The 12619-nt window shown below is 38.2% G+C and overlaps 1 protein-coding gene across 1 annotated transcript; it reads left to right on the plus strand.

Annotated features, from left to right (window-relative positions):
• The first annotated feature begins 1862 nt into the window (after positions 1 to 1862).
• LOC105044509 (ankyrin repeat-containing protein At5g02620) lies at positions 1863 to 7725 on the plus strand. Its single transcript, XM_029264427.2, is given in 4 exon segments — positions 1863 to 2867; positions 2870 to 2992; positions 3717 to 4126; positions 6588 to 7725. Coding segments are annotated over 4 exon segments (1602 nt in total). The 5' UTR covers positions 1863 to 2665; the 3' UTR covers positions 7455 to 7725.
• Positions 7726 to 12619: the final 4894 nt, after the last annotated feature.

Below are 12619 nucleotides of genomic sequence, written 5' to 3' on the forward strand. Positions count from 1 at the left end.
TTTTTTTTAATGGCGTGGATAAGTTATTCACCACGGATACAATATTGTGGCACATAAATGCTAATGCACCAGTTGTTTTTGTTATGGCAAAATAAAATTATTAAATCAATATAAAATAAAAACTATATAAATTAATAAATAAAATATAAAAAATTAATAAAAATATTTGACTAGACCGTTTAAAATAATAAATATCATATGATTAGCCATGAACATCACTATCTAATCCATAATCTATCTATAAACGTCTATCAAACTTCTCAAAAGTCTTCTTATCAAAAAAAAAAAAAACTTATCAAAAGTCTCGTTCAGTTCATATGGTCGTGAGGCGTGTTGGACTCCACACCTGCCACCGGTTACGGAAGCTGTTGTGATGCAAAACATTATATTATTCATGTGCATCCCGATTCATGAGATTGTGTCAGATAGCGGTGACAGGGGCATCGCTGGGTCCACCACACGAATGAAACGTTTTTCATTATTCAGCTCGGGTGCCGTCTGATCTTGATCAAACGGTCTAATTAATTAGTGTGGTTAACTAATGCCATAATCCCGCGGCGGCGCGGCGACTTGGGAAGGAAATGTCGCTAAAGTCGTCGAGTTACTAAAAAATGTGGCATTGAGCATGACCACTGTAGGATTAACTGCGGCACGTGTAGAATTCCACTGGCCGGCGCCCTTCCAACGCGGGATCTCCAAGCGCAAAGTTCCGGAAAACAAGGAACATGTATTTATAATTTTATAGGACAGAAATCGGATCAAATAATAATCAAATTTTATCTATCAAATATAAATATAAATATAAATATTTATCAGATATTTATCATAAATATTTATATTTATATTTATTTTAAATAAATATAAATATAATTTATATTCTGTAAATATAAATATAAATATAATTAAAATAATTAAAATTTATAATTATAAAATTAAAAATTTTATTAAATAGATGATAAATTAAATTAATAATATATTATATAATTTTATATTTTTTAAAAATTAATTAATATTATATAAAATTATATAGAATTACATATAGATTCGAATATTCGAAACAGATCGATAGCTATCTAGCTATATTTATATATATTTTTTTAATAGATATGGATATGAATATAAATATTATATATTTGAATTGATTCGGATAATAATATGGATCCATACAGATAATATTTATATTATTTTTATTTTTATAATTTTATATAAACATTCTACGGATAAAATTATCAGAGGAGCAGCCTAATCTCTCTCCTTCGTTTTTCCTGCCTACCTCCATCGACGTTACGGCTTGCCGTGTCCCTGGGCTTGTAATAGGCGTAGCAAACCAGTGTGAAACGAGAACTCGGACTTTTATGGGTTAGGGCCCCGAAAAGTAGAGCTGGGCCCCACTGCGGCCGTGTTCTGGCGGGTCCCACAGGCCTTCCCTCGTCAACGGTCAAACCGATTGGGTCGACGTCGCTCTCGCCAAATCCAGTAATTCTTGTGGAAAAAAAAAAAAAAAAATTCTAACTACTACCTCGTTGTTCAATTAAAAAGACAACGATTTGCTCCGCCTTAATGCTCTTCCTTCTTCCGAACCAAAGCCACAATCACCAGCTTTATGGACTTAATTAAAGATATTTATCATATCTGTTATTTAATTAATAAAATAAAGCAGATGTCCGTGTCCCTGCTATTTAAGGATTTAAATGGTTCCACTCCTCATCATTTGATCAAAAGCCTCCCCCTTGGAGAGGATGGCTGGCTCCCTGCTCTCATGGCTCCCTGAATGAAATGGAGGCAGGGGGCCCATTTCCACATGGCAGGGGATGGATTTGGGTCTTGGATCATATATATATATAGCACCAGTGTAGGTATGTGCTTCTCTTCTTCCCCATGTGAGCTTTAATGATCTTGTTTCTTTCATCTTCTCTGTTCTCTCATTAATCTTTCCTCCATTTTTTTTATCTTCCTCTAGATTCTCTCCAAAAAGTTACGCATCCAAACCCATGTGTTGATACAATCCAAACATGTTTTTCTCTCCTTCTTGTTTTGTTTTTATTTTGTTTAAAAAAAGAGATTGGAGCTGGGGGGGGGGGGCTCTGGTGTTTGTGTTTCATCTTTTTTATTCATAGATTATGGGGAAGTGTTGGAGGCCATGTGGGTGATCATCTTGTTTTCCTTTGTCCTCTTTATATTATCAATAGAAGGCCACAACGGCCAATTGTTAATTCTGCCCGGTATGGGGCTAATTTGTTTAGATGGTGGCAGTGGGGAGGCACTGCAGTAGAATTCCCCTTTACCTTTTTATATTCCTCTTTCTTTTCTTTATTGCATTTGTTATGGATGTAAAGAATGGTGGGTTAGATGGGAGGCTGGGATTGGGAAGCAAGGAGGGATGGATTCTGAAAGGACAAGGCTTTTTGGTGATCGTTCCGCTGCTTTTGGATGCAGGGTTTCATGATGTGGAAAGGGAGGGATTTTTCGGTGGATTCACATGATTCATCTGGTCGTTTTGAGTTTTGAGGTTTCCGATCATGGCGGCCGGATGGTGTCCTCTGGAGATCGTCTCTAGATTTGGTTTTTTGGTCCAAAAAGGAGATTTTAGATTAGGAGGTGGTTCCATACACAAAAGCTGAAGGATGGAATCGCCCGTAAGGGGGAATTGCGGGGAAAGATAGAAATGCCGGTGGGGCGGCAGAGCTTCCGCCGGAAGAAGATGACGAAGCAGCTGACAGGGAAACGGGACGACACTCCACTGCATTCGGCTGCGAGGGCAGGGGATTTAGCTGTGGTGAAGGAGATAATTTCAGGAGCCAATGAGGAGGAATTGGCTGAGTTGCTGACCAAGCAGAATCAGGCAGGGGAAACTGCTCTCTTTGTTGCCGCGAGTATGGGTATGTTGATGTGGTGAATGAAATGATCCAGTACCATGATGTTCTCACAGCTGGAATAAAGGCTAAGAGTGGTTATGATGCTCTGCATGTAGCTGCCAAGCAAGGGGATGTAGGTAGTAGCTCTGTCTCAAAAATGTTGCTTTTGAACTTAAATGTCATTGATCAATGTGGCAATGTCCTACATACTATGTTCAGTTGTTATTTTTTCAGAAATCTCAATGCAATACCGTATTCTTAATTTTTCTAAAATTTATTATGCAAAAATCGTTGACCTGGATACAGGAGATCGCAGTTTATGGCAGATTTTTTCCCCCTGTTTTATTGATCTGCATAAAATATTATCTGAATAGTTCATTTCTTTTCTTTCAGGTTTATAGAATGATCATCTTAAATCTGAACATTATTTCTCTATGGTCTGCTCCTGGTTTATCGTTGGTTTCTGTTTCTAATTCTTTGCCTTCGATTATGATCATTCATCTGAACTTTACAGTGACTATCTTTGCAAAGTTGTGTGTATATGTCCCAGGATTAAACCACAACTAATGATTTTTGAGAAAATAATAAATAATTTTAGGATTAGGAAGAATGGATGGTCAAAAAAGAAGTTAGCATGGAAGTTTCACCAGAACATAATGCTTATATTGTTTACTTTTTTTTGAAATGTTATTACATGTTACAAATGTTATGAATTTACTGCATGGTCGCATCGACGAGTACAGTTGGTGAAGTTGGAGAATCTGGCATCTGTGATATCAATTAAACATTACCATCCATCTCTTCATTAAAAAGAGCTTTTGTTTTATCACCATTCAATTGACAAGTAATTATCTTGACTAGATGTTGTGAAGGAGCTTTTGATGGCTCTTCCAGAACTCTCCATGACTGTGGACTTATCAAACACCACGGCATTACACACTGCTGCAACACAAGGCCATATCGAGGTGGTGAATCTCCTATTGGAAGCTGATGGAAGTCTGGCACTAATTGCAAGGAGCAATGGTAAAACTGCTCTGCATTCTGCTGCAAGGAATGGGCACTTGGAAGTTGTGAAAGCTCTTGTAAACAGAGAATCTGGAATTGCTACCAGAACTGATAAGAAAGGACAGACTGCACTTCACATGGCGGCCAAGGGAACAAATTTAGACCTAGTTGAGGAGCTTGTAATGTGCGAACCCACTCTGGTCAACCTGGTGGATTCCAAGGGCAACACAGCACTTCATACAGCAGCTAGGAAGGGTCGTATTCAGGTGCATTCCTCTTGAGACATTTATCATTTTTGTGAAGTCATATTTTCTCTATCTTTTACTTTCTTGTGGTGATCCATGGGTTCTATTCTTCATCAATATGTACAATTGTCAATATTTTTATCACCTGAATCTTGAAATATGTAGGAATGTTGATGGCTTCTGTGTGAGTTTTAAGGAACAGTTGCCAAGTCACCTGTTACTTAATCACAATGCCAAGCCATGAGCTGTTATTTCTGGAGCAAACTGCAGATAAATCTAAATCTAGTAATTATCGACTTTGCTCCTGTGCCTACATCTACTATGTCCTTTGCGATATTTGTTAATACTTGTAGACAGCCCATAGTATCCTACATTTTGTTTTGTTCATCTCTTATATATGTTGAATGGAGATGTTGTCAAATGTAACTAGCAATAGTAATATATTAGTTTAAAAGACAAGACTCACTAGAGCATATTAAAATGCCTATCTCGGCTCATGTTGCAGCAAGAACATAATTAACACTACCAGAATAAATGAACTAATATTATTGGAGCAGCAGCAAATGTCTATGGGATACTAAATAGTAAGATTTCCAGGAATCCTTCATGATTTTGCAAAATTAGATGATTACAAGAGTTTGTCCCCATTCTCAAACAAAAGTTATGACTTGATCTGTAATTCAAAAGGAACGGGTCAAACAACATGGAAAGCCTTTGAAGAAGAGAGCTCCCTAGGCGGGGTGTTTGCATTTATTCCTTGATTAGTATTAGTCAGTCTTCTTTAGGATGAGATTTTGGAGGTTATTGCGGGATTCCATACTGGAGTAGAAAGTGCAAACTTGTAAATAACATAAAAACCGCAATCATTGTGAAGTAGGTTCAGCGTATTAGACCAGGGACTTGGGCGAATTAGCCTTCCTCTTATCTTTATAAGGTTAATTCATGTGCTTGAGATTTTCTTGATCAAGGAAGTGGATAAATTCATCATATGTATGCAGCTTGACTTGAGAACAATGTTTGTTGATTTCTTTTTTGTTTGTGAGTGCATCAAGTAAGGTGACTACCCAGTTTTGACTTTGAGTATGATTTTAGGAGCCTTTTGACAAAGTTGGGTGGTATTTCCTAGTCAAAACATCCTGACTACCCAACTTTGCCCTTAGTAATTTGACGGATCAAAAACTTTATCGGGTCAATGTTTTGATTCTTGTTAAGTTTCCTTGGGACTTTTAAGCTCTTTAGGAAGTGTTTCTTGAAGAAGACCATTCTTCATTTCTCTAATCTGGAGCGCTGATATTTTGATCTGAATGTTTATCTAGCCTGCAGGATTGCAGTGTGATATGTCCTATCATTGAACTACTAGAGCAGGCAAATTTGCCACCATTTTTCCAAACAAATAAAAAGAAAACAGAAGAAAAAGTTGATCAGGCAACTTTAAAGTGGATTTCGAGACACCAACTCGTGTTATGCAGACAAAATGAAAAGCATACTGCCTAAAATGTGGAGTGCTTTGGCATGTTTTGAATCGATGTCTGGTCTAAGAATCATTTTTTTCCTGGCAGACCGCTCTGTGCACATAATTAAAGAACTGCATTCAGCAACTCTATTTTCAAATGTCTTATAAGAGTCAAAGATATTCATGTCATTTTATCATCATCTCTGAATGAGAACATAATCTGCCTGTGGGGAATATAAAGGAAGTAGGAACTGAGCTGATAATTCTAAGCCTTGTACCATATCAAGCTATCAATACTCGGTACACCTTACTATCTTGTACCGTACCATATATTGACAATGTAATAGGATGGTATCTATATGGAGATGGTGAAACTTGACTTCTCTCTCTCTCTCTCTCACACACACACACACACAAAAGAAGAGAATAAGAAAAAGAAATAATTTGGTCCGGGTTTCCATGGAGAATCATTCTTATAGATTAAACCTTCAATTTTCTCATTCAAGCTTCTTAGGAAAGTAAGAACTGAGATTAGGAACGATGGGTAGCAGTTGCCTGTTGCTCATTATTTCCATTATAAAGTTAGGAAACCTACTTCCTGAATACAACTACAACAGTGAGACTACAGATTTGCTAGTATTATCAACAAAATGGCAATGAACATTTATTCAGAATCAGAAGATTTTATACATTCTTGCAGCCTTGAGGTTGATTACATAAGTCATAATGGCTACAACTACATGACATAGGGCATGAGCATGTTGTTTCCAGCATGCTGCATCAGCTTATGAGGAAAAAGGTATTCATCCTATCGTGTTTGTAAGCTTCCTTAGTATCCAACCTGCTGCCGTATTTTATTTTGGATTCTTTTGTAATATTATGCCCTCCTTGTATTTTATTTTTTATGTTCTGAATTGCCCTGACTTGTATGGTTTTTTGGTAAATATTTTTCATTCAGGACAGTACTCGATTCCACCCACTTTATAGAATATTAATATATACTCCCTTACTAGAAAATCTATGGTGCAGATTGTAAAGAGGCTTCTTGAGCTCAAGGAAATCGATATTAAAGCTATCAATAAATCAGGAGAGTCAGCACTTGACACTGCTGAGAAAATGGGAAATTCAGATGTTGCCAGCATATTAGCCATGCATGGTGTCCAAAGTGTGAGGACCATCAGACCCCCAAATCCTGCCCGTGAACTAAAGCAGCAAGTAAGTGACATAAAACATGAGGTCCACTCGCAGCTTGAGCACACCCGCCAGACCAGGAAAGGTGTGCAGGGGATTGCAAAGAGGCTGAACAAGCTACATGCAGAGGGCCTCAACAATGCAATCAATTCCAACACTATTGTCGCTGTCCTCATTGCCACTGTAGCATTTGCAGCCATCTTTACGGTTCCCGGCCAGTATGTAGATTCTGAAAACCTTGCCCCTGGGCTCAATTTAGGGGAAGCCAACATCTCACACCAAACACCTTTCATTATCTTTTTCGTCTTCGACTCCGTGGCTCTCTTCATATCTTTAGCTGTCGTGGTGGTACAAACTTCTGTAGTGGTTATAGAGAGCAAGGCAAAGAAACAAATGATGGCAATCATCAACAAGCTAATGTGGCTCGCCTGTGTGCTTATAAGTGTTGCATTCCTTGCACTTTCTTTCATTGTAGTGGGAAAACATGAGAGGTGGTTGGCTATCGGAGTGACAATTATAGGTACTATCATATTAGCCACAACATTGGGCACCATGCTCTACTGGGTGATCGCCCATCGCATTGAGGCTAAGAAGCTGAGAAACATCAGGCGGTCATCATTTAGTAGATCGCATTCATTTTCTGTCTCTGGTATATCAGATGGGGAATTGTTCAACAATGAGTACCAGAAAATGTATGCAATTTGAGAGTGAGAAGGTCAGGTTGTCAGCTGTGCAATGGCTAGATGGTGGATCTCTTATACCACAATGTATATCAACCATGTGATTGTTGTAAATTCCTCCCCTGGCAGCAATGCTTGCTTGGTCTGGAAGTACAAGTGTGGGGAAGAATGTTCAATGAGTTGACATATTGTTGGGAGTGCACAGGTGAGGAAATAACCTATGTATATGGGCTGAGTTGGTGGACATGATGAGAATGGAAAAAGTCCTATATATATCTACAGAATATTACAACTTAGCTCTTTCTTTTTGATGCTTAGATCAGGCCAAAATCTTCTGGCATTGGCTGCATGCCATCATATACTGATTTTGTATCATTCAGCCGTTCTACAAATTTTGTCTAACCACATGTTGGTGGATTCTGTTTCAAATATTTGTGGAAGTGCACTTTCTGGAAGTAGCGCAAATCATGATAAACCATGTAGATCATTAAATGGAGTTGCTCATAGCAGGGGGTGGGGGAATTTTTTTTCTTTTTTCTTTATTATATATCTGCGGGAGGGTGTTAATAAAAAGTAAAGTATAGCTTGGCCAACTTAATCTTCTATTGCTAGCTCCTAGTGTTATTTAATTTCATCATCACGAGTATGTGTCTCTCTTAGATGATGTCTTTTTATGTAAAATGGTACCAATAAAGTGCAATACATGCAGAGAGCATAATGGATCGTTTGGACATCAAAATTACAATTTTCGATAGAACTTATGTGAGATATAAATGCATTTTGCAGTTCTCTCTCTCTCTCTCTCTCTCCCATTGATCAATGAGGGAGGTAAAAGGGCACATTAATACCATGTGAAGAGGGGGAAGATTGAATACTTAATAGGATTTTATTTTATAAAATAGCAAAGACACAAGTATAGAGGAAAGACTCTTTACACATTTGCCAAACAGGCCCTTATAATATACAACGAACCTTCCATACCCAGGGAAATCTTGTGATTCACATCACATGGTACCTCCTCTGATACCTCCCTTACATCAGCCTGCATTCCAGATACCCAGGCAGAAGTCTTGTGATTGACATCACGTGGTTTCTCTTATAATATCACCCTAACATGAGCAAGTATCTAAGCCAAGCATTGCCATGAAGATTCTATTAGTATCATGATGCATTGTCCCTCTGTAGCTTTGTTTCAAGATAATATTTGGCATAATCCTGCGAAAGCAAAAAATCAAATCTATGAAATTTGCACCTGACCTTTTGTGAGCCAGCCTTGTAGTTGTACTTCTATGGATCTCATGGCAAATATGCAACAATATCATAAAAAAAGAGCAAAGTTGTGTGTTTCACATAAGAAAACCTTTTTCCTTGTTGACTAGACTTGGCAAGTGCAACATGTGTCACTAGAACTAAAGATAGGAGTTCTTATTCTTTCCATCCGAGGGTTGAATTGAAAAAGTCCATTAAGTTCTACAACATATGTGATGGTGCATTCAATGATGCAAGGGACTAGAGGTTCTTGGATTTATCAGTAGTCATACTCTACGTAGCAACACTCTTCTGCTTATTTGAGTTTGGATGGTACATATCCAAATATTTTGGCTTGGATAATTACAGTATGGGCAGGAAAATCTCTCCTGGAAAAAAGAAAAAAAACAAGGGTAGATGGTACAATTGAGCAGTGGAAAGATGCCGTTCGGATGCCGACTCTTCTTAAAAGCTTTGATGACCATACAGAGGATGGTGTTATCGTGTAAAATGGGATACGTCAAATTTAGAGTAACATCGGCAACTCAATCACCGGAACGTCGTCGAACCGGTCCACAAGCTGTAGGAGCTCCGCTTCATCAATTTCGACCTCCTCCACACTGTCTCGGCCAAGGAGTATATCACCCCTGTTACCCTTTTCTTCTCCTCCTTTTCTAGAGTTTTCTTTTCTCAATTCTTTTTGTCACGCCCCGAATCCAACATCCGGGTCGGATACGTGATGGCCGTACACTCCTTAGAGCAAGCCCTAAAGAATATGCAAGGCCAAAATAAATCATTACAACCTTAACATCCATAACAATTAATTTCAACAATAATTCATAAAATTTTGTATAATTACAATTAACATTCCTTCAATCCTCTGATCAAGTATCAACGATACTCTATCTATGCATCCGCTCACTCACAAATCCATACCATAGCCAACCATGGACATCTTGTAACTCTGAGAAGAAAAAAAAGATGAAGGGGTGTGAGCTTTACAGCCCAGTAAGAATTTTCATATCACACTGATATAGTAATATAGTCTGAAAATAAGGATAAGCAATAAAATATAAAATCTCATGTTCAATGTCCAAAATAATGCAAACATTCATAAATTTTCTGTCTTGTCAAAATAGATGCATCAACATATGTTAACAGGTAAAATACTTTTGTTCAACAATTATTTCATGTCTTATCTTTCATTTCTCCTTTCATAATCACATGATTTTTAACAGTTTCCTTCTGGCTCTGGACTATCCAAGTCTATACCTCAGTCATCATCCGGATCGAATCCATTTAAAAAAGTCTTTCAAGACTGTCCCAGGATGAGCTCCTGGCCGGCTGTCCCACGTACCAAAGTCCGTGAGAGGCTGTCCCAGGCATAAGCTCCTGGCGGGCTGTCCCAGGCATGAGCTCCTGGCCGGCTGATCCACCTGTAAGCCAGTGGGGGCTGTCCCAGGCATAAGCTCCTGGCGGGCTGTCCCAGGCATAAGCTCCTGGCCGGCTGTTCCACATGACAAGGCTAGTCCATACCATATATCTCTTTCTTTTCATTAAATCATTATGTGTTGATTTCATCAAATCAATTCTGACTTGCATTATGATCAATTCAGATATGTCATATCCATATAATCATGCCATCAATCTCTGATACATATATATTGACATAACATACTCATGCTCAAAATCAAATAACAGTATCTCAGGTATAATAAATTCATCGATCTCAAATCCGACGATGCAAAACCAATGATGCAAAATCAACAGTAAAATAGCATATATATAATAGTGATCATGTACAGGGATTCTTACCTTTACCGGTGACTGATCCAAACACAGAAATCAATGTTCTTCTTTGATTTATGAATTTCTTTAACAAAATATTCCACTCGATATCATTTGCAGATGATCATCTCTTCGTAACCCTGATCAATATAAAAATCACATATGGAGAAAATTACCGATAGTCGACCTGATAACACAAATCTAGGATCTCTCTTAGGATTAACCAAAATTAGGATTTACCTAAGTATTTGGATCCTCCACTGATCCATAAGACTTCTAGAGAGAGAAAATCCATGAAGAGAGAGAAAATTCTAGAGAGAGAAAGTGGAGAGAAAGTGGAGAGAGAATCTTCGTATCTTTCCGATGAGGCAATCATGGTCGAGACCATCAGAGGTCCTATCAGGATGACTCAATATGAATCAAGTGTTATAATTTTGAATAGAATCAGACTGGAATCAGATCTACCGCACGAATTTCGGAGCAATCTCAAATCATCTTATTTTCATCCTCAAGTTTATTCTAGGGTTCATGATGCAATCAGAGAGGAAGAAAAGATCCTAGAGAGACAAAATCCGTAAAGAGAGAGAAAAGTCTAGAGAGAGAATCTAGAGAGAGAAAATGTAGAGAGAGAAGGTAGAGAGAGGAGAGAGAAAAGAGAGAGAAAGGAGGGAGAGGAGAGAGAGAAAATTTCTCTCTCTTCTTCTTCTTTTTCTATTTTTATTTTCTTTATTTTTATTTTTCTTTTATTTTTCTTTTTCTCTTTTTCTTCTTTCTCTTTTTCTTTCTTTTTTTCCTTTTTCTTTTCTTTTCTTTTCCCTTTTTCTTTTCTTTTCTTTTCTTCTTCTTCTTCCTTCTTCCCGCGGTCAAAAACAGAGAACCCGCGCTCTTTCCGAGCGCCTCCCCCATATCCGGCCAGGTGAGCCACCTCCGGCCACCCTTTCCGGCAACGTCCCGACGCCGGTGGTGCTACCCTGTCGGTGGCAGTGCCACCGTCCCTGTTGCCGGCGGCAGAAAAGGAAAAAGATCACACAAACAGGGTATCCCTGTTTGAGCCCGAACCGGCACCTCGCCGGCTTCCCAAAAACATCGATGACCGGAGAATAAAAAGGAGAAGAGGAATACCTTGTTCCGCCGTCCAAAGAAAGCTCCGACGACCCCCTTTCTTCTGATCAACCACCCACGGTAACCTTTGAGAAAATTTCTCAAATCCCTCGATTTTCCTCAAAATTTTTGTTGTAATTTCCTAAGAGAGGACGGAGGATCTTTATACTGGAGGTTTCCTACCCTAGCCGGACTCTTTGAGTCCGATTTTGCCGGAATCGTGAAGGAAGAAGACTCTGGCACGGAGTCTTCCTCCTCCTCTATTTTTTTTTTTTTATTGGCTGTGGCTGATTCTGGACCGGGGTGTTACACCTTTTATCAGACTTTTAGGGTTTCTACGACTACATTTTTTGTCGGATAACTCAATTTCGATCGATAACACGCGAAAGAATTCTTGTTTTCTCATAACCTTGTCTTATTTTGGGTCCAATTAGGAAAAGGAACGGATCTTGATGGTTTGAAAGCATAAACCCTTGTTCTGCGATGCTACCACATGTCTCAAATTCAAGTCATTATGCGAATGATTTCTTTTTTTCTTTTCTTTCTTTTTTTTGGAATAATCTTGTTTACTTTTGGAATCGATTAGAAAAAAGAGCAAATCTTGATAGGTTTCATTTTTCATGGCTTCCCTCCCACTGTGATATTACCAAATATCCCATTCGATTCAAATCATGCAGAAGATTCCCCCCCCCCGTAATCTTCCTTTCTATCTTTTGGTGCTGATTAGGAAAAGGAACGATTTCTTGATAGCTTTTAGCGCTAGATCCTTGAGCATGAAAGACAATACTATGATCTGCCAGCAATCTTGTATTAAAGAGGAGAAGGTTGTAACACCTGAAACAACAAAAGAGAGATCTTTGGTAGAAAAAAAGAAAGAAAAAAAATTAAATAATAATAATAATAATAATAATAATAATAATAATAATAATAATAATAATCTTTGTGTCTAGATGTCAGACTAAGGCAAAGGAGGTGCAAGATGATGTATTTTGACCTTCAGAAGCTTAGATTTGAGACTATTACAAGATCTTTAACCATGGCAGCGGGTAGGAT

This window comes from Elaeis guineensis, chromosome 5, assembly GCF_000442705.2.
Source record: "Elaeis guineensis isolate ETL-2024a chromosome 5, EG11, whole genome shotgun sequence".
NCBI lineage: Eukaryota > Viridiplantae > Streptophyta > Magnoliopsida > Arecales > Arecaceae > Elaeis > Elaeis guineensis.